This window comes from Notolepis coatsorum (assembly GCF_963971535.1).
Source record: "Notolepis coatsorum genome assembly, chromosome: 8".
Taxonomy (NCBI): domain Eukaryota; kingdom Metazoa; phylum Chordata; class Actinopteri; order Aulopiformes; family Paralepididae; genus Notolepis; species Notolepis coatsorum.
Window position 1 is genome coordinate 100,464,154 of NC_140172.1, and position 22,219 is coordinate 100,486,372.

The 22,219-nt window shown below is 48.4% G+C and overlaps 1 protein-coding gene across 2 annotated transcripts in view; it reads right to left on the minus strand.

Annotated features, from left to right (window-relative positions):
- The window catches only part of mcama (melanoma cell adhesion molecule a), a 198,302-nt gene that overhangs the window by 52,286 nt on the left and 123,797 nt on the right, over positions 1–22,219 (minus strand). For both annotated transcript variants that reach the window (XM_084320261.1, XM_084320262.1), the window contains exon 3: positions 16,566–16,794. In XM_084320261.1, coding sequence (XP_084176387.1) covers positions 16,566–16,794 — 229 coding nt within the window. The remainder of the gene's footprint in view (positions 1–16,565; positions 16,795–22,219) is intronic.

The following is a 22,219-nucleotide window of genomic DNA, read 5'->3' on the forward strand; positions in this document are numbered from 1 at the left end:
TGCATTGAATATCCATTCTAGCCTACTGAACATCCCATAATAGTCTCCATTCTACTATTGGTCGAGACCTTGGTGCCAGGCTGCCATACCCCTCAGACCCAGTTCAAACGTACCGCTCGACATGTACGAACAAGTCCTAGTTCCGCGTAGGAATTTGGCTACCGCACCACTAATGGGACTATTTGTTCATAGTGCGTATATATACTGCGCTACTAAAGTAGGACTTTCTTTTCAGTCCAGTTTCTTACCCTCCAATAGAGTCACAGACGTAAAGCCTCCCCGCGATGCCACGTGTGGGAGTAAGGCCAAGTTCGGCCTACCATCGGTATTGAGACATCGTGTATATTAATATTTGAATAGTCATATTTGGCACTATATCGTCGAGTTGGACGTAGTCTATTAAGCTAATAATAGTCTGTTAATATATAGTGCTTCGTGCGGTGAGAATACTACCGTAGTCAGTACCCCATCGTTTCGGGCAGAGAACTGGCTGCTTACCCAGGGTGGTTGACCCTATGTGAAGCTGCACCCGAGGAGCCCCAGAGCCGACGAGCGAGTGGACCTGTATACCGGATTATTCTACCGACGACAGCCCGCCTTCCCAGGCACGGATTATGCTTTGGATACTTTGATTATTCTATGGATAAAGACCCCCGACACTACCGTGTGTTGGAACCCCCCCCCCTGGAGAGGACGCAAGGTGAGGAGACGCTCTGCAAGACGAGGTCTCTCCACATCTCTCCCCCCGTGGACCGGAGAGAGCCGGCCCACAAAGAGTCCACCTGCTTTCATCTGTGGTCCAAGGATCGCCGGCGCATTGAACGGCACTACAGTGGGTTCTCCTGGGATACCCTTGGCCGGACGAGGCAGCTGGATTCTACCCCCCCCCCCCCCCCCCTCCTACTCCTGTCGGCTTACAAGCGACCGGATTAACCCCCTCTAGTGTATCCAGCCTATAATCATTAAAGTATCATTGCTGTTATTCCTTAACTATTCCAGGTCGTATATTTACCACCTGCGCCTTCAGAGATTGGACATTATCTATTGATATACCGACGAATACTCCTTGCCATAAAAGTGCATACTATTTCAATTCATAAATGTAATTAAGTGATTAAGTGCTTATTCTACACACCATCGCTGTGTAGGAAATAAAGACCTGTTTCTAATTCGTACATTTGTGTTGGATCCGTTTCATCTACGTGAGAGTGTTCATGATAATATATTTATGCCGTGTACTGGGTGGCCGAATATTAAGTACAAAGGTAGTGGTAGTAAGTATCATATCTAGTAATACAGTCAGGGAATTGTACCCCTCAGTTACAATTGGTCCTTCGAGCCGGAGGGTAATTAGTGTAATATTAATATAGTGTTATTAATATTGAAATGGCCTATGATGAACACTCCACGAAACGATCCTCCTAACCAACGCCCGCAGCGCGAACGACGGCTCCCTCAGTACTTAGAGGCTTACGCTGTCAGTCAACAACCTAGTCTTCTACTAACAGTAAACGCGGTAAAACTAGAAAGTAAAAGTATGTCTAACCCCAACGCCCAGACTACCCCGACCATAGAGGCCCCTACGGGCTCTAATGTAACTGACCAAGTTCACGGTGGGGACCAGTGGGAACCAGACATGACTTCACACCCCGCCAGTACTGAAGAAGTAGTCCCCGATGAGTCCCGGGAGGAATACAACGCTACCGAGAGAGAACTCGGCACGGAAGAAGACGGGGAGAGCACCGTGGAGATAGAGCTCCAAGGCTCCGCAAGGAGTACCCCGAGGGAAGGCTCCCCTATACAACCGCCTTCTCCCAGCGAGGCAGAGAGGACCCTACAGCAGGCCTTCCTCATCAGCCTGAACGCCGCTGCTGAACGCGACCGACTGCAGATCCAGCAGCGAAGCGAACACGAGCAGATACGTCTAGAAATAAGACGCATTCAGATGGAAGAGAATGTGGCCCGAGAACGAGCCGGTGCTCAACGGGACGCAGCGCGCGACAGACAGCAGTCGCAACTAATAGAACAGCTGATCAGACGGACAACACCCTCTCCCTCCGCCAGAGGCTCCAGGAACTCGTCTAGACACACCTCCAGGGCGGCATCCCCTAGCCGAGTAAACAACCCTGAACTTGACCAACAGACGAGGTCTATACCCCCCACAGACCACCTCCCCCCACCGGTCCAAGCGAGACCTAGCAACCGGGAAGGAGCAGCATATCCTGTGGAGAGGCTAAACCAGAGACTACAAGCACTGGATGACCTAACTGAAGACGAAGAGGAAGAGGAGGAGAACCGCGCCCGAAGACAGCACAGTACTCTACCGGACCAGGAGGTCCGGTACAGCCCAGGCTATACTCCCGCGGAGCTGCGCTACAGACCCCCGACTCTATACACGGGTGAGCACGACGCACGACCCGCACCGAGGAACAGCACCTGGACAAGCGGGCCATGGTACACTGCCGGTACCAGCCCATACCAAGGAGCGGGAGGAGACTCGCCTAGGAGGCCTCCCCCCCAACGCTCGCCGATGTATCCACAGTCAGCGTCATACATTGGCACGCCTATGGTACCCGACTTCACCCAAGAGAACCGGGCCCAGTATACAGAACTCCGCATGTGTCTGGAGACCATGTTAGTGGATGTATTGGATGAACGCCACAAATACGCCATCCTACTGCAGCACTTAAAGGTGCCCCGCGCACATAATATAGCGCTCGCCTACGCGACTTCCACCACCCCATACACAGCAGCGCTGGTAGCATTGGACCAGAGGTATGGGCGCATATGGGATTACGTGATCCAGGAGATCCGACACATCGACCGCTTACCCCCAGCAATAGACAATCGAGCACTGGACGAGCTGTCCATCAGAGTGCAGTCCCTGGTAGGGATGTTGGGAGCGCAAAGAGAGAAGGGGAAGTATGAACTCTACGCCAACTCAAATGTGGAAAGGATCCTGGAGAAGCTGCCGCCCGCTCGTCAGGAGCGCTTTAGGCGGCAGAGGGACCACAGAGACCCGAATGGCCCCGAACCGAACCTCCTCGATCTAGCAGACTTCCTGGCGAGAGAAGTCAGCAGCCTACGGCTAGATACATTCGGACGGAGCACCCCTGGCTCCAGAGAAGGAACCAGACGACTAAATGATGGAAGAAGATCGGTGACTGTGATGCACCAATCGGAGTCAGTACCGAGCGGCAGGAGCCACAGTACCCCCTCCAGAACGGAGAAGTGGAAGATAGTGTGCCCCTACTGTGAGAAAGAACACTGGCTAGCGCAATGTGACTCCTTCCCCAAGCTGAACGCGGAGGAAGCAGGTCAATGGATAAAGTCCAACAAGCGCTGTTTTCGCTGTGCGCGCTCACACATGGCAGCCGAATGCCGCTTAAAGAAAAGGTGCACCAAGTGCGATGGAGCCCATCTGGACATACTTCACGACAGTAACAGACGGCGCCCTTCACCTGCACCATCCAGCCGCAAAGCGAGCGTCATGTACATCGATCCCGCCAGCAGCAGTGGAGCCCGAGTACTCCTAAAAGTAGTGCGTGTGACACTAAGCCACCAGAATAAAGTCCTGGACACTTACGCCGTCCTCGATGACGGGTCAGAGAAGACCCTGCTGCTCGCCTCCGCTGCGGCCCAGCTAGGGCTGCGGGGAAGCGAAACCCAAATGACAATTCGGACAATAAGACGAGATTTGAAGACGATAAAGGGCGAGAATGTCTCATTCTCTATCGCAGCAAGCGGCCAGCCTGAGCGACGGTACCAGATTGCAGACGCTTTCACCAGCCAAGAAATAGGACTGTCGCGGTACACATACCCCGTCGCCAAGCTGATGGAGAAATATGCACATCTGCGCAAGTTACCGATCCCGCTCATAGACAATGCTATGCCGACCCTGTTGATAGGCTCCGACCATGCAGACCTCATTGTCCCGATAGACCGGGTTCATACCGGACCCCGAGGCTGTCCTGCAGCAGTCGAGACCCGTTTGGGATGGACTCTCCAAGGCCCGCTTGCCAAATCTCTCAACCGAAGTACAGCCACTAGATGTCTCCACTCCCGAGTCACAGAGGGAGAAACCGCACTCCTGCAACACGTAGAGCGGCTATGGAGCTTGGAACAAATGCCCTTTAAGAATGGAAAGAAAGACATTCGCTCTAAAGATGACATTTACGCCATTCACCTCCTCGAGACAGGGACCAAGAGAGTCCCGGTCAACGGCGTGTTGAGATACGCCACGCCACTCCTGCGGCGAGAAGGAATGCCTACTTTCCACGCCAAGACAGACGCCATAGAACGGTACCTGCTGAACACGGAGCGGCGCTTAGCCAAGAACCCCGCCCAAGAGAGTGTATACCGCGCTGAGATTGAGAAGCTCATCACAGCGGGACACGTCACAAAGATGGACATTAAAGAGGCTGACCAGACCACTGAATCGTGGTACGTGCCCCACCACAAGGTCCATCACAACGGTAAAGACCGCATAGTATTTAACTGCAGCTACCAGATCGGATCCCAAAATCTGAATAAAGAGTTACTGCCCGGTCCCACACTCGGCCCCTCCCTACTCGGCGTTCTACTCCGCTTCCGCCAGGAAAAGGTGGCCATCAGCGGGGACATTAAAGGAATGTTCCTGCAGGTGAGATTAGTAGAGGCGGACAAGCCCCTGTTACGGTTCCTATGGAGAGAGAAGCCAGGAGATGAGCACCCAGCCATCTACCAATGGGAAGTCCTCCCCTTCGGAACGACGTGCAGCCCCTGCTGTGCGACATTTGCACTACAGAAACATGTAGCAGAGGACCCAGCAGCGGACGAAGAGGTCCGACGCAGCGTAAAGAACAGCTTCTACGTAGACAACTGTCTACAAAGCCTTTCAACCCAGGAAGAAGCCGAGGCTCTCCTGATTAAACTCCGCGCCTCATTGATCAAAGGCGGCTTTGATCTCAGGCAGTGGGCCAGCAGCGATCCGCAAGTACTGCGCAGCCTCTCCTCCGAGGACAAGGCAGCCAGCAGCGAGACCTGGATGGCTACAATCCCGGGAGAAGCCCAGGAGATGACCCTGGGATTGGTGTGGCGATTCAAAACAGATTCGCTTCACTACAGACACAAGCCCCTGACTACGGAGCAGGGAAGGCCGGCGGCGGCGCCGACCACCAGACGGAGTGTGTACACAACACTCGCCCGACAATATGACCCGCTAGGATGTATTCTACCGTACACCACCAGGGCAAAAATGATTGTACGAGCATTGTGGGACAAGGACCAGGGCTGGGACGACCCCATTCCCGCACACCTTGCATCCACCTGGAGAGAGTGGGAGATGGAGCTCCACTCACTCCCAGGCGTTAATATGCGCCGAAGCTACTTCCCACCCAAGGTGAGGCCAGAGACATGTAAAATGGACTTACACGTCTTCAGTGACGCCTCAGAGGTCGCATACGGATCAGTAGCCTACTTGCGGGCCCAAGACCAAGGGGGAGAGATCTACACAGCATTTGTCCTCGCCCGCTCGAGAATAGCCCCACGCAAGCAACAATCTATCCCACGTCTAGAGCTCTGCGCAGCCCTAGCCGGAGCGCACCTAGCCACGCTCATCCAACGTGAGCTCACCATACCGGTGTCTAGAACAATCCTGTGGTCAGATTCCACGACGGTACTCGCCTGGATCAAATCGGACTCATGCAAGTACAAAGTCTTCGTGGGAGTCAGAGTCACCGAGATTCAAGACTTAACCGAAGAGTTAACCGGAGAAACAGAGTGGCGCTACGTTGATACAAAACAGAACCCAGCTGACGTCATCACCCGGGGGATGCCCCTGGATGACCTCACCCGTCGCAATGTCTACAGTGACGGCCCCGCATTCCTAAGACTCCCGGAAGGACAGTGGCCCATGCCTATCCCGAGGGAAGCAAGTCCAGAGGAGGTGGAAATTAAGAAGTCTGTGTTCTGTGGATTGAGCACCGTAGCCTCCACCGACCCTAACATAAACGATTGCACGTCCATAGAGAGTGCACAACAAAGAACATTCCTGCGGTACCACCCGGAGTGCAAGTCCCCCGCTGATATGTCAGCGGCTAACTACGAGGAAGCAGAATTGCTTCTACTGCAGCGAGCCCAGAGAGACTCGTTCCCCGATGAATTGGCCTGTCTACAGGGAGGAAAGCCCGTCCCATCCGACAGCAGATTAATTCACCTGGCCCCCGAGAGCGACGCTCACACCCTCATCAGAGTGGGTGGTCGCCTACGCAGAGCCCCCAATCTACCGGATGACATTAAATACCCGATCGTATTGAACAGCCGACACAAGGTCACAGAGCTGATTATAAAGAAATACGATGAGGATGTACATCACGCAGGAGCAGAAACAGTCCTCACGGAGATTGAGGGAGTACTTAACTCGAAGCCCCTCGGATATGTCTCCAGTGATGTGGCGGATATCGACCCAGTTACCCCCAACACACTCCTGATGGGGCGGCTAGATCCCACATTACCCCAGACAATGTACCGGCCTGAAGAAGCGAACGGCCGACGAATGTGGAGGTACAGCCAAGTATTAGCCGACAAGTTTTGGAACAGTTTCCTACTGCACTACCTACCGTCTCTACAGACCCGCCAGAAGTGGGTAAAGGAGAGAGACAATTTGACAGAAGGAACAGTCGTCATGATTATTGATCAATCACTGCCCAGAGCTATGTGGCCGGCCGGCCGCGTAAGCAAAGTGATCACCGGTGCCGACGGCAAGGTCCGAGCAGCTGAAGTGCTTGTCCAGGGTCGCACTTACACCCGTCCCGTGGCAAGGCTCATAGAACTGCCTCGACTCCCAGACACAATCGATGATGACCATGACCCTACAACCCTATGACTTTGTGAAGTTGACTGACCCCTACAGCAAACCCTTATGTGTAAATAGACAACGCGATTAATCTGTCTCCGTTTAACTGATTAGGTCTGGGACCTATTCAGGGGGTGGCTGTTGTGAAGGGCCAGATTAAACCGAATATATATATTTATTTATATATATATATTTAATTGTATTTGTATATTCTCTAATATTCCCTGATATCCCTTGTATATTCCTTGTACAATATGCATTGAATATCCATTCTAGCCTACTGAACATCCCATAATAGTCTCCATTCTACTATTGGTCGAGACCTTGGTGCCAGGCTGCCATACCCCTCAGACCCAGTTCAAACGTACCGCTCGACATGTACGAACAAGTCCTAGTTCCGCGTAGGAATTTGGCTACCGCACCACTAATGGGACTATTTGTTCATAGTGCGTATATATACTGCGCTACTAAAGTAGGACTTTCTTTTCAGTCCAGTTTCTTACCCTCCAATAGAGTCACAGACGTAAAGCCTCCCCGCGATGCCACGTGTGGGAGTAAGGCCAAGTTCGGCCTACCATCGGTATTGAGACATCGTGTATATTAATATTTGAATAGTCATATTTGGCACTATATCGTCGAGTTGGACGTAGTCTATTAAGCTAATAATAGTCTGTTAATATATAGTGCTTCGTGCGGTGAGAATACTACCGTAGTCAGTACCCCATCGTTTCGGGCAGAGAACTGGCTGCTTACCCAGGGTGGTTGACCCTATGTGAAGCTGCACCCGAGGAGCCCCAGAGCCGACGAGCGAGTGGACCTGTATACCGGATTATTCTACCGACGACAGCCCGCCTTCCCAGGCACGGATTATGCTTTGGATACTTTGATTATTCTATGGATAAAGACCCCCGACACTACCGTGTGTTGGAACCCCCCCCCCTGGAGAGGACGCAAGGTGAGGAGACGCTCTGCAAGACGAGGTCTCTCCACATCTCTCCCCCCGTGGACCGGAGAGAGCCGGCCCACAAAGAGTCCACCTGCTTTCATCTGTGGTCCAAGGATCGCCGGCGCATTGAACGGCACTACAGTGGGTTCTCCTGGGATACCCTTGGCCGGACGAGGCAGCTGGATTCTACCCCCCCCCCCCCCCTCCTACTCCTGTCGGCTTACAAGCGACCGGATTAACCCCCTCTAGTGTATCCAGCCTATAATCATTAAAGTATCATTGCTGTTATTCCTTAACTATTCCAGGTCGTATATTTACCACCTGCGCCTTCAGAGATTGGACATTATCTATTGATATACCGACGAATACTCCTTGCCATAAAAGTGCATACTATTTCAATTCATAAATGTAATTAAGTGATTAAGTGCTTATTCTACACACCATCGCTGTGTAGGAAATAAAGACCTGTTTCTAATTCGTACATTTGTGTTGGATCCGTTTCATCTACGTGAGAGTGTTCATGATAATATATTTATGCCGTGTACTGGGTGGCCGAATATTAAGTACAAAGGTAGTGGTAGTAAGTATCATATCTAGTAATACAGTCAGGGAATTGTACCCCTCAGTTACAACGGTTATACGCACGGGTGCTCACTAAAGTGGTTTGCATTAGTGGACGTGTTGGTTATTAATCTGCCTTTTTCTTTTTACTCCGCGGTAAGCTTAACAAACTCTCCATGCTCCTCTGGGTGATGGAACTTCAAGTGTCTTGTCTTAAATTTGTTGTGTTGAAACTTTTTACATTGCTTCCCCCACAAGGTATTTTATCCTGGCATACATTGCAGATGGCATTTGTTGCATCTGTCTCAGACACTTTGTAATAGTTCCACACCACCGACATGTTTTAGGTTAGTTAACATGCGACAATGACACCAACTCCGCTGAGAATTGGCTCATGTTGTTCTCGTCATCGATTGTTTTTTTTCGCAATTGGCGACTAGAAAGCATTATCGGAATTCCCCAATCTCATATTTATACTGAATATCGTCCGATTCAGATCGCTGGCCGATCGATCGGGGGGTCCCGTTGGTGGGGCGGGAGATGGGAGGGGAAACACTGCCAGGAATGCATTCTTTGCATTTAATCCATCCTAACTATTTAGGAGTCCATAGTCTGGCGCCCGGAGGATTAACTCAAGTTCTAATGCCAACGTCTCAGCCAAGGGCAATGGCAGGAGTATGTTCCTAGCATGCATGTCTTTTATGGTGTGGGAGGAAATCGTAGTACCAGGAGGAAACACATGCGAACACAGATTCCATGACGCCATTACTTTTTCTGTGACTATTCCATGATATATATTCCATGGCCAAGATGTATTGGGATGAATGTTCAAATGTTAAATATTTTGACAGCTTCTTTGAATGTTCCAGGTCTTGTTTTGGCAAGCTACCATGATGACTGTAGACTTATAATCAGAAAATGTATTATTTGAGTTGTTATGCCATCAAAGATAATTAACTGGCTGGAAAAAAGAGATTTTGAACACATTTCCTTTTGAGACATGTCATCAGGGAACAAAATAAGTACCTGCCAAGCGCCGATGGCGGGCAGATTTAAGGTTTGGCGAGTAACAATGAGAGGTCTGCCCGCCACCTGGCCGGTAACAAAATAGTTCATATCGATACTCTTATTTTGAAAATCCTGTGGCGGGTCTCATTTCCGCCCCAAGCGCAGCTCCAGCTATAATATCTATGGCTCCGGCAGCTAGCAACGTTCGGTTCATATCGATACTCTTATTTTGAAAATCCCGTGGCAACTCGTCGAGTCATATCCGCCCAGTCCGTGCTTCTGCTGGCATTAAGCAGAGCAGGGCTAGCATGTAAAATAGAAGTAAAAATAGAGGTCACAGTGTTCAGTATAGACATATGTACAATGTTCGATGCAGAATAGAAGTAACTGAGTTACCATACAATATACTATGCAATGTACTAATATACAATACTATATAGTGCAAAGCAGAAATGGGATGAGGTACAATTTAAGTACAATTTACAGTAAGGTGTACGAGTTGTAGTGCAAATCCTTTACCAATAAATATAAAGTGTGTTTAGGTGATCTAAAGTGTGGAGAGTGGGTGCTGCAGTGTGTTGTTTGTTTAAAGTGAGTGTGTGCGTGTGGATGTGTGTGCTGTGTGCATTTGATGGTTGTTGCATAGTGTTTATTGTTCGTTGAGCAGCCTGATGGCCTGGGGATAGAAGCTTCTTCTGAGTCTTTCTGTGCTCGCCTTGAGACTCCGGTATCGCTTTCCTGACCGCAGCAGTTCAAAGAGGCAGTTGTTCGGGTGGCTGGAGTCCTTGATGATTCTCTTAGCCTTAGCCTCTTAGCTACACAGCAGTGCGCCTATTTTGCGACCCGAAATAAGTCTGTGTTTTTTTTTCTCACAACGGGTCAAATGCATCTAACATGCTTTGCATCGTCGCCATTCCTTTATGCGCACATCGCCCGAAATTAACATTACGTTAGCGTAAGCTAACAAGCTAATCCTGATCAGAGGCAGAGCCATAGAGAACAGCAGAAAGTGGGGACTGAGGAAAGGGAAAGGGGGGGCACTCTCCCTTTCTCTGTGTGTGTGTGCACGTTTGTAAAGACGATGAAGTCAGGAGTACTGTACTTTTCGGACTATAAGCCGTGGCCTTTCCCCCCATTTTTCGACCCTGCGGCTTATATAACGGTGCGGCTAATCCAGGGTTTCCGTTGTCCGGTAATTACCGGTTTTTGACCAGCAAAATCTGTTGAAGTCCGACATATTTAATCTCTCCGGTCATAATGTCTGGTGAAAATAATTCCCTCTAAGCACAATTTGAATTGTATTAAAATAGTTACATTTGTTTCATTGTTGCTTCACCAAGCAGGTCTAATAATGACAACGATGTGTGTTCTATTATGATATGTGTGTTCTGATAACGACTATTGGTGAAGCGATGTCGAGATTCATTTGGGTTAGGCAGCAGGAGCTAGATTTGCGAGAAGCATGCAACTGCAGAGCCGCTGAGCTGACAGTTGTGCGCGCACAGTGCAATACTCCAATTCAGCCATTGGCAATTCAGCTGTTGGGTGGGTGGCGCTGCTGAGCGGTCCCCAGACCGGGATGAGAGCGCCGCTGGCTCTGCGGCTCTGCAGTTGCATACTACTGGTATGTTCTTCGTTGGGACTGGGAGGCGGAGATATAATAGTCATCACGCAACGTTTATATTTCACGATAATGTTGCCGTCTCTCTCTGCCAAATTTCTCAGTTATTCGCTTGATATAATTAATACAAATGTCCAATATAACGGAATTCGTTAGCTCATAAAAATGTGATTATAACACACTGCTGTTTATTAATGTCGGGCCGACTGCCCACAGACACCTATTTGATTTAAAGTCAGCAGCAGCACGGAGTCTCGGGACTTATTTTATTTGGAATATAATGACTGTATACGCAAAAGTAGCCTAGTTTTAAGTTAAAATATTATAAATCTACATGCCTTGAGGATGTCATTCTTTATATAGCCTGCCTATCAATTGTTTTTAAGCTCAATAAACTCTGACCGGAATTTCTCCCATTTGACCGGCAGATTGAAATCTTGCCGGACACGGAGACCGGCACCAATATTTTCTAACGGAAACCCTGGGCTAATCTATGGATTTTTACAGCTAACTGGGCGCACTCCTTCAGCTCTGTGACCGTCAGATCAGACTCCTAAATCTGCTGCAGCAGTGAACGCCTTGCCCCTCCTCCTCCCCCTCACGTCAACAAACCATTACGGCAAGAGTCTAGTGTATGAGCAGCTCAGGGCTCCTCTTTCAACATGCTGCCTACCTACTGTACCCGGCGCTGCTAACTGGCTAACATTATGAGAGCTAACGTTGCTACCTACTGTACCCGGAGCTGCAAACTGGGAGCTGCTAACTGGCTAACGTTATGAGAGCTAACGTTGCTACCTACTGTAGGGGCCGGGGGACAGGTGCTCCTCACAGCTTGGCCTCATGAGAGCTAACGTTGCTACCTACTGTAGGGGCCGGGGGACAGGTGCTCCTCACAGCTTGGCCTTGAGGACGGTGGAGGGGTCTGGGGGACAGGTGCTCCTTACAGCTTGGCCTGGAGGACGGTGGAGGGGTCTGGGGGACAGGTGCTCCTCACAGCTTGGCCTGGAGGACGGTGGTGGGGTCTGGGGGACAGGTGCTTCTCACAGCTTGGCCTGGAGGACGGTGGTGGGGTCTGGGGGACAGGTGCTCCTCACAGCTTGGCCTGGAGGATGGTGGTGGGGTCTGGGGGACAGGTGCTCCTCACAGCTTGGCCTGGAGGACGGTGGTGGGGTCTGGGGGACAGGTGCTCCTCACAGCTTGGCCTGGAGGACGGTGGTGGGGTCTGGGGGACAGGTGCTCCTCACAGCTTGGCCTGGAGGACGGTGGAGGGGTCTGTGGGACAGGTGCTCCTCACAGCTTGGCCTGGAGGACGGTGGTGGGGTCTGGGGGACAGGTGCTCATCACAGCTTGGCCTTATGAGAGCCAACGTTGCTACCTACTGTACCCGGAGCTGCTAACTGGCTAACGTTATGAGAGCTAACGTTGCTACCTACTGTACCCGGAGCTGCTAACTGGCTAACGTTATGAGAGCTAACGTTGCTACCTACTGTACCCGGCGCTGCTAACGGGCTAACGTTATGAGAGCTAACGTTGCTACCTACTGTACCCGGAGCTGCTAACTGGCTAACGTTATGAGAGCTAACGTTGCTACCTACTGTACCCGGAGCTGCTAACTGGCTAACGTTATGAGAGCTAATGTTGCTACCTACTGTACCCGAAGCTGCAAACTGGCTATCGTTCCTGTTTAAACAAAAATGTTAATAAATGGGAGCTTCCTCAAACAGCCATCTCTTTCCCGACAATCCCCTCTGTGCACGAACCCTTACATATGGTAATTAAACATTAAAACACCTGCGGCTTATAGTCCAGTGCGGCTTATATATGTACACATCATTCAATTTAGCTGCTGCGGCTTATATTCAGGTGCGGCTTATAGTGCGAAAAGTACGGTATATTATAGTAAACTGAGGATTACTGAGGATGGACAGATAATGTTGATATTCAAATGTAAAAAAATATAAAAAAAATAAATGAATTCATGATCATCATGCAACATAGAACGTTTCGAGAGAAGTGGAAGTTTGAAGACAGACTAGACTACATTATACAACGGCATGCAAATTTCTTGATTCTGATTGGCTGAAACAGTCCATTTACACGTATGTATTGCGATCAGTCCACGCTTGCTGGCCCAGGACCCGCCCACAACCGAATCACATCACATCAATCCGCAGGATCACAAGAAGGTGGACAATAATCTTTACAAATGGATATGTTGATAGCGACTAAACGACTAAATATCAAGCGATTCTGTCACAGCGAATGTCTTAGTCGTTTAAACAATGTTGGATGATGTAATTGATGGGTCTTGAATAATTGTGTAACAAAAGAAAAATCGCGATTTGATTGATTGATTAATTTAAAAAAAAAATTCAATTTCTTTTTCCTCCTCTCTGACTGTCAGCGCTAGCGCACGGCCCCCCCCCCCCCCCCCCCCCCCCACACACACACACACACACTCCTGTCTGCAACGCGGGTCAGACTGAGAGAGAGCTGGGTGCTGCGCTGTTCTAAGTGAGCATGGCCTATTGAGTTGATTGATTGATTGCTAATTTTATTACTGTACGCTTGGTTTCCAACTGGTTAAGTTTAGGCCCTCTACAGTAGGTTTAAAAAAATAAATAAAAAAATAGGGCGAAGAAAACGTTTTTTCCCTATAGGGCAAAGAACATTTTTAATTTGTTTTACCTACTTTCTATAGAAGCATCTAAGAATGAAGTTCTATGGAAAGTAGGTCTGCATTCCCTTAACAATTGTGTGTATTGAGCCGTACTGTATTGTACCCATTCTGCATCTGGTAATACAATTTTCAATCAATCATTCCAATAATACACAGTTGGATGTGTTAGTTGGTTGGATGCACTTCAAGCTGCTTCCACATGAGGCAACTTCTCTCAATCATTCCAATAATACACAGTTGGATGTGTTAGTTGGTTGGATGCACTTCCGATCTGCTTCCACATGGAGGCAAATTGTCTTTTTTGTAGTTGTGGGAACTACTTTTTCTGGCGGATGGTTTTTTCAATAAATCTTCGATTAATGTGTGTTTATTGTATAGAAATAAGGTTGGATGAATGTGGCAGTTGTATAAAAGCTTTACACCACTTGCAGTCGTGATTTGTGAACAATAAACCATGCCTAGGGGGGTCTAACGACCACCCCTAGGCATGGTTTATTGTTCACAAACCACTCCTGCGCGTGATGTAATGCTTAAATATGATGCGGGGGGTGGTGAGTTGAAACAGTGTGTACACATTGTAACACATGGCGATATAACACATGGCGATATACTAAAAAGCTTTTTTTAATTTTTGGCTGGTAAAGAAAACTGCCTGGCTGGTAGTTTTTTAAATCTACCAGCCAAATGGCTGGTAAGTCAAAAAGTTAATTTTGTTCCCTGCATGTAATTAAGCGATTATGGCTTGTTGTTACGGACGGTGTCCTTATGTATGTATATAGAGGGAGTAATGTATGTTATCTGTTGTATATATAGGCATGTTTTGTTTGTTGTTGTCTTGTCTCCCTCTTGTGTCTACATATCCCACTCTCAGGTGTCTCCCAGTCCCAGTTGCAGCAGCAGCTGGTCAATCAGCAACTCACCCCAGTGCAACGGCAGGTGAAGCTGGTTCTCCAATCAACATCCACTCTCCCTTCATATACCCATTTGTGTGCAGTGTTAGTTAGCTCCCTGGTTCGTTTGGTCTGTGTGTGGTGGTAACTATACTTGGTCTGTGTGTGGTGGTAATTATACTTGGTCTGTGTCTGTGTGGGAGCTCATTTTGGTATGTCTTCGGTATAGAGCTGGTGAAGTTAGTGGTCAGTTAGTTTAGGTCTTTAGTATAGTTTCGTGCTGTTTGTGTTCTGTAGAGCTGTGGCCTGTTTGGCATTAGTTAGTATTTGTACATTTCTGTTTTGTTTCTAACGTGTGTATTTATTCCTCGTCACCCAGCCTATGGTGATTGCTTTGCTTTGTATTAATCTTTTGTTTTGCACACGGGGACATTGAGGACAGGAAGATACCCTGGGTCTACATTTTGCATCACGTAGGTGACCTACTGTTAAAGACACCAGCCTTAGAAGTGAGCACCACCACCTGTACTTTTGGGGCGTCCGCGCCTGTAAAGGGGGGGGGTGGGCTTTTATTTCTTTTTGATATTTCATTTGGTGCTCACTGGTAAGTCCTCTTTGCTCTCTGTGTTGCCGAGTTTTGAATTTTGTGAAATAAATATTATTATTTTGCAAATAGTTTCTTGTGTTTTGTGTCACTGCACCCTCACCTACCCTGTCTGTGGCCTTGTGTCGCGTCTCCCCACTGGGGTACGTAACACAAAAATAAACGTGACTTGACTCGAATCTTACCAATAGGACTGTCCTCAACTAAAGTTATTCTTAGTCAACTAATAGTTCTAGATTTGAATGACAGCTCTGTAAAATAGTTGTTTCCCACATGCAATAATGCAGAAGGACCTGCTTATCATTTCTTAGTTAATAACTCATCCAGATCCAGCAGATAAAAACAACCATTAAAACCACTAATCGATGTGGTGAAGTTACCTCAAACAAGCTAAACCGAATGAGGATGGAGGTTAACACAACACCCAATCACATATACAGTACCTATTACTTTTGTAATAACCCAGTATTAAAATAGAATGTCAGAGTCCAAAACAATCATCCAATGAATTAAGTGGTTCTCAGTAGGTAGATTTATTATACAGTGTTAATAAACCGAGCTGGTCCATGGAACAGACTCAAGCGAGTGCCTCCTGTATCTATCATACATTTAACTCCCTAAACTCGAGCTCTATACTACCAAGGACAATTTATGTTAGAGATTAGCTCCAGTATCTTTGTAACACACAGACACACACAGACACTGTGTTCTAATTACACCATTATATGTAACTATTCCTTAGCATTAGCATATCCCTAAACCCTAATCATGTCATGATCTGCTTATTGTAATTATACTGTGATTTGGCATACAATATTCCACGTCGCTGAGGCGATACTAAAAGGTGACATGAAAACACTGCAGACCACTGATTGGTCGGAGAGAATTGTCTACGTCCTGATTGAAACCTTTATTTATACTCAGGTGAGCTCCTGCGGTGGAAAATAAATTGATCAAAAAGAGAAATGCAGAGGAGTAAATCATCTGTTGAGTGTTTGATGGTTATTTATTTGTGCTTTAGAACATAACCGCCATGAAACAATTTCTCATTCCTGCTTTGTTCTCTCCCTCTCCTTGCTCGACCACCGCTGGCTGCTCTCGCTCAGCTCGTTCGCGCTCAGCTCGTTCGCGCTCTTCTCTTTTTTCTTTTAACGTCATCAAACGAAGAGAAATGTCCTCCTCTCATCATAAACTGGTCCTAAATTGATACTACTTCCTTGTTTTAGGAATGACGAGGCAGCTGCGCTGTGCGTGTTTGACCATTCAATGACCGCCCTCCCTGCAAACCCCACCCCCATTGACGGGGGTACTATCTACAGTGGAAAACGTAGTACCTGGTTAGCAAGAGCGAGTTGAGCCAGTACCATGTAGTGGAAAAGCACCGTAACCGACTAAGAGGGGGTCAGTCAGCCCCACTTACCAAACACCTTCAGGTGAGTCTTGCCCTCTGCATTGCCAGCGGCCAGGCCGTTGACCTGACAGAAGAACTCTCTCTCGTCCGCCAGCTGGACGTCCTGGATGGTCAGTAGCGTTCCCTGGTCGGCTGGTGTCACCATGATGCGTCCGCTGTAGTCCGTATCCACGTCCACCAACTGCTGGCTGTTGTCACCGTAGTAGATCCGTATCCGTGAGTTGCTAGGAGGAGTTCTCTGGTGGGGGGGTAGACAGATCTAAGGGTTATTGAAGGTGTCTAGGGATGCACCTGAATACCACTTGTACACTTTCCACTTAAAAATTATTTAGTGTCGCTTATAAGAATTTAAAGGAACACATAAGAAGATACGATACCAATTTCCTCTCTGTGTGTTCAGTAGAAAGCTATCCGGCTGAAAGCTAGCCCAAGCTTAGCACAAATGAATGGAAGCAGATACGGATCAGCTAGCCTAGCTTAAAACTCTGGGAGAGTAGTAACTCCTAGGCTAGCTGATCTATATCCACTTCCATTAATTTGTGCTAAAGTAGGCTAGCTTGCAGCCGGATAGCTTTCTCCTGATAACACAGAGAGGAAATTGATATATCTTCTTGTCTGACTCCGGAGAAGACGGTAAGTGCATTTACCATAATGTTGGCCTGTTCCTTTAAGTTAAATTAATTAACGGTATCCAATGGAGATTTTGACCACTAGTTGATGAAATTGGCACTATAGAGCACAGTAGGAAAAATGCACAAGCACACGACGAGTCCAGGGGTGACGTAGAACCAGTGGCGGCTGGTGAAAGTTATTCTAGGTGGGGTGGAACTATGTGTTGGGGATAAGGGTTCTGCACGGACAATATTGTTGGTTGCTTTCCTGTCTGCAAATCAGTTCCAGTTAGCTACAGTAGCATTAGCAAGCAGACAGTTTTGACGTTGTATTGATCTCAAACCTTAGCACTTTGAGATTTGGTTCCAAATGTAAAGTGCACTACAAATTAAATGTATTGGGTCTCATTCCCGAATGGATTTACGATAAGAAATTTGATCTCAGGCTGATTTGCGTGATATTAGGGCTGGTCGAGAGATTCCCCAAACTTCCCTGAGATTGGATTCGGCCGTGGCTGAGAGCAGAATTTAAGAGTGCTGAGGAGCACACTTATGATTGATTGATTGATTGAAAATTGTATTAGCAGATTGCAGAATGGGTACAATACAGTACAGCTCAATACACACAATTGTTAAGGGGATGCAGACCAGAGACCAAGGCCTCCTTGGAATTAATTAATTAATCATAATTTCAATAAATATGACAATATTTGTACGAAAAAAAATTACCCATTTGATGTCGGAAAAATAAATAATATGGATTCATCTGACCACAGGGCAGCTGGATTAACCATATCTGAACCAGCTATTTTGGACAAATATTTTTAATTACTCAGATATTCAGACACAATTATGCAATTATTGTGAAATGATGGAAAATAATAATTATTGAATGCCTTCTGTGGCATTTGTATTTCTTATTTGTTAGATATCTGTTTTATTGATTAATTATACATTTGAAAGAATGCAGGTTATAGCCAACATGCAATACATGATTGGTACAATGGGACAGACATTTGTTTTATATAGCTATAACCTGCATTCTTTCAAATATATCATTAATCAATAGAACAGATATTGGAATACACTATGTAGCCTACGTGTCTAATGAATGAACAGTAGGCTTATATTATTAGAATTACTTGTTTAATTAGGATTTAGTAGATACTATATATATGCTCTGCCCTATACATACAGTAAGTACAGTACATATATTAAGGCCGCCAGATTCTGGCAGCGGACTGGTGGACTGTACTATGCAGCGCAGTATCTGCAATCTCCTAATAAAACAAGTCATTAGAATAATATAAGCCTACTGCGTTCATTCATTACGCACGTAGACTATACAGTACGTGTGTGTGTGTGTGTGTGGGGGGGGGTGCACGCGCTGCGGCAGGTGGTCACGAGTAGTAGCCTGTATTCTGTATGACAATACATTAATCTAATCTAATTTTGATCGGTCGCAAAGCGCTTCCGCCACCATTTTCACACGGCTGCATCATCAGTTGCATTTAATGAGGTGGACAGGTGTGTCTAAACTCTCGACTTGTTCCGATTTCATTTGCACACGGCACAGAGCCTGCCTTATAAGGAGCTCTGGAGGCGTTGTTTTGTATGCAAATAACCTAGACGGGAACGCGCGTTCATGTTTCTGAACGGTGAGATTCCTCAATGCCAGCATCACACAGCTGTGATCGTTTGAGCCACTTAATACATCTTCCCCACGCGTTGGGGCATCAGAGTGAACTTGTCGTCGATTCTGTCTCAGTCAGTTCCAAGATGGTTGCCCTAAGAGAAGTCTTTGGGAAATATTGGGGAATGAGACCCATTGGGTCTCATTCCCGAACATTTTTCAAAGATATATTCTGGAAGACTTATCTTGGAACCACTGAGACATAATCAATGACAAGTTCACTCTGAGTCCTGAACGTGCTGGTAATATGTCTTAAGTGGCTGAAAAGGTCGCACAAATTATATGATCTGATATCTGCTTGGAGAATGGCATTCTGTCTTAAACTCGAAAGCGCGTTCCCGTTCAGGCATTTGTATACAAAACAACGCCTCCAGAGCTCCTTATAAGGCAACTAGTGACACAGCTGTGTGCAAATGGAATGGCGGAAGTGCTTTGCGAGTCTTGCGAGCCGCGTGATTACGAAACCTAGCGTCAGTCAGTGCCAATCAGAGAGCGTCTCCGAGAAATGCGGCTAGGTTTCGTAATCACGCTTGCACGCCATTGTGATTAACAGTGGCGCAGAGGTGAGTGGCAGCCTTTTTATAGCAGCTCCCACCCCCTATACTTCTTATCCCGTTTACTACTTTCTTACTTATTTCTTTTTGTGATTCTACTTACTTAATAGGTGTCTAAGTGACTGTACGTTGCTTTACACCAAGTTAAGGCATTTGTTAGCAACTTCTGTGAAGTTAGCTGAGTTAGGCAAGTTCGGTCGAGCAAAGCTGAACAATGGACAAGAACACCGGCGGGCTGGTTTACCCGCGGGAGGACAACAACAACACCGGCGGACTGGTTTACCCGCGGGAGGCTCTCCTCTGCTTTCGAGACAGAGTTGCAGATCCACCAAGGGATCTTCCAGCCGAAATAAGGATACGAAGACGGGGAAATGGAGCTGGCACGATCGTGAAGGGCAGGAGGAAGGATAGCAGGAGATTCTTACCTGCCCTCTGTCGTTATGGGGAACGTGCGATCGCTGGCCAACAAGACGGACGAGCTCTCAGCCCTGATGAACAACCAGCGTGAGTACAAAGAGGCAAGACTACTGTGCTTTACAGAATCCTGGCTGAACGATAACATCCCGGACAGTGCAATCGAACAGGAGGGCTTCACGCTGGTGCGCGCCGACCGGGGTAAACAGAGCGGCAAGCGGAGAGGCGGAGGGCTTGTTGTCTTTGTTAACTCCAAATGGTGCCACCCGGGGCACATCACCATTAAGGAACGTATCTGTTCCCCCGACATTGAACTATTGGCACTGAGTCTGCGGCCATACTATTTACCGCGAGAAATAACACACGTCCTGGCACTGACTGTTTACATCCCACCCAGCGCGGCGGCGGCGCAGGCGAGTGACGTCATACACTCCACTGTCGCGGCGCTTCAGACAAAACACCCGGATGCATTTATTTTTATCAATGGGGACTTCAACCATGTCAGACTGAACAAGACCCTGACAAACTTCACCCAGTATGTCACCTGCAAAACCAGGGGAGACAAAACACTGGACCTCCTGTATGCTAACGTGAAGGAGGCTTTCAGTGCGACTTCCCTGCCCCCCCTCGGCCAGTCAGACCACAACCTTGTGAGGCTTGTATCCACATACACGCCTCTCATTAAGAGACAGCCACCGACCACCATGTACTATCCCACTGCATCACAGACTACATCAGGTTCTGTGAGGAGAGCATCGTACCCACAAAGAAGGTACGCTGCTTTTCAAACAATAAACCCTGGATTAGCAAGGACATTAAACACCTGCTAAACAGGAAAAAGAGGGCCTTCATGGCAGGGGACACTGAGCAGGCCAGGGCTGTCCAAAGGGAGCTCAAAAAAGAGCTAAGGGCAGCCAAGGTCAGCTACAAGGACAGGCTGGAGGGCAGACTACAGGCCAACAACACCAGGGAGGTGTGGGCGGGCTTCAGGAAGATCACTGGGTTCAAACAGAAGGGCACAGCTGTTGAGGGCCCGCCAGAGCGTGCAAACGAGTTCAACTAATTTTTCAACCGTTTTGACCAGAGTGGCCTCCCCACCCCCCACCCATCGACACCAGCACCAGATCACACCTACAAAGCAGCCCCCCCACCCCCATCAGCACCGGCACCCCACCGCCAACATCAGCAGACTGCCCACCCCCAACCCTGACGATCACAATCAGTCAGGTCAGTAGGCAGCTCTCCAGGATTAGTGTAAACAAGGCCAGAGGACCGGACAACACTAATCCCAGGGTGCTCAAAGTATGTGCGGAGCAGCTGGCAGCACCGCTCCAGCATCTTTTCAACCTCTCCCTGAGGCTGGAGAGGGTGCCCCAGCTCTGGAAGACATTACATTTACATTTAGTCATTTAGCTGACGCTTTTATCCAAAGCGACTAACAAGTTCTGTACGACAAGCCATCAGGAAGGCCTCCTGCATTGTCCCAGTGCCCAAGAAGGGACAACCCAGCACCCTCAACGACTACAGGCCAGTCGCTCTGACGTCACACGTCATGAAGACGTTTGAGAGACTGGTCCTGCAACACCTCAAGCCCCTGGTGCGTGACTCCCTCGACCCCCTGCAGTTTGCATACCAGGCAAACATCGGGGTGGAGGATGCCATCATCTACATGCTCCACAGAGCGTACACGCACCTGGAGAAGCCGCGCAGCTCAGTGAGGATTATGTTCTTTGATTTCTCCAGCGCCTTCAACACCATCCAGCCGTCACTGCTAGCGGAGAAGCTCTCCGCGATGCAGCTGGAGCACGGCTTGGTGACCTGGATCAAGGACTACCTCACTGAGAGGCCACAGTACGTCAGACTAAAGGACAGTCAGTCTGACGTACTGGTGAGCAACACCGGCGCCCCCCAAGGAACTGTGCTGTCACCCTTCCTCTTCACCCTCTACACCTCAGACTTCTGCCGCAACTCAAGCGGGTGCCACCTGCAGAAGTTCTCAGACGACTCCTCCATCGTAAGCTACATCACAGACGATGATGAGGAGGAGTACAGAGCCCTGGTGGAGAGCTTCGTGGGGTGGAGCGACAGCAACCACCTCCAACTCAACACCAGTAAGACCAAGGAGCTGGTGGTGGACTTCCGGAGGGGCAAGAAGAGGCCCCCCCCGATTCCCATCTCCATCCGAGGGGTGGATGTGGAGATGGTGGACTCATATAAGTTCCTTGGGGTACACCTGAACAATAAACTGGACTGGTCGGATAACACAGAGGCCCTCTACAGGAAGGGACAGAGCAGGCTGTTCTTCCTGAGGAGACTCAGGTCCTTCAATGTGTGCAACAGACTGCTGCAGTCTTTTTACCAGTCTGTTGTGGCCAGCATCCTCTTCTATGC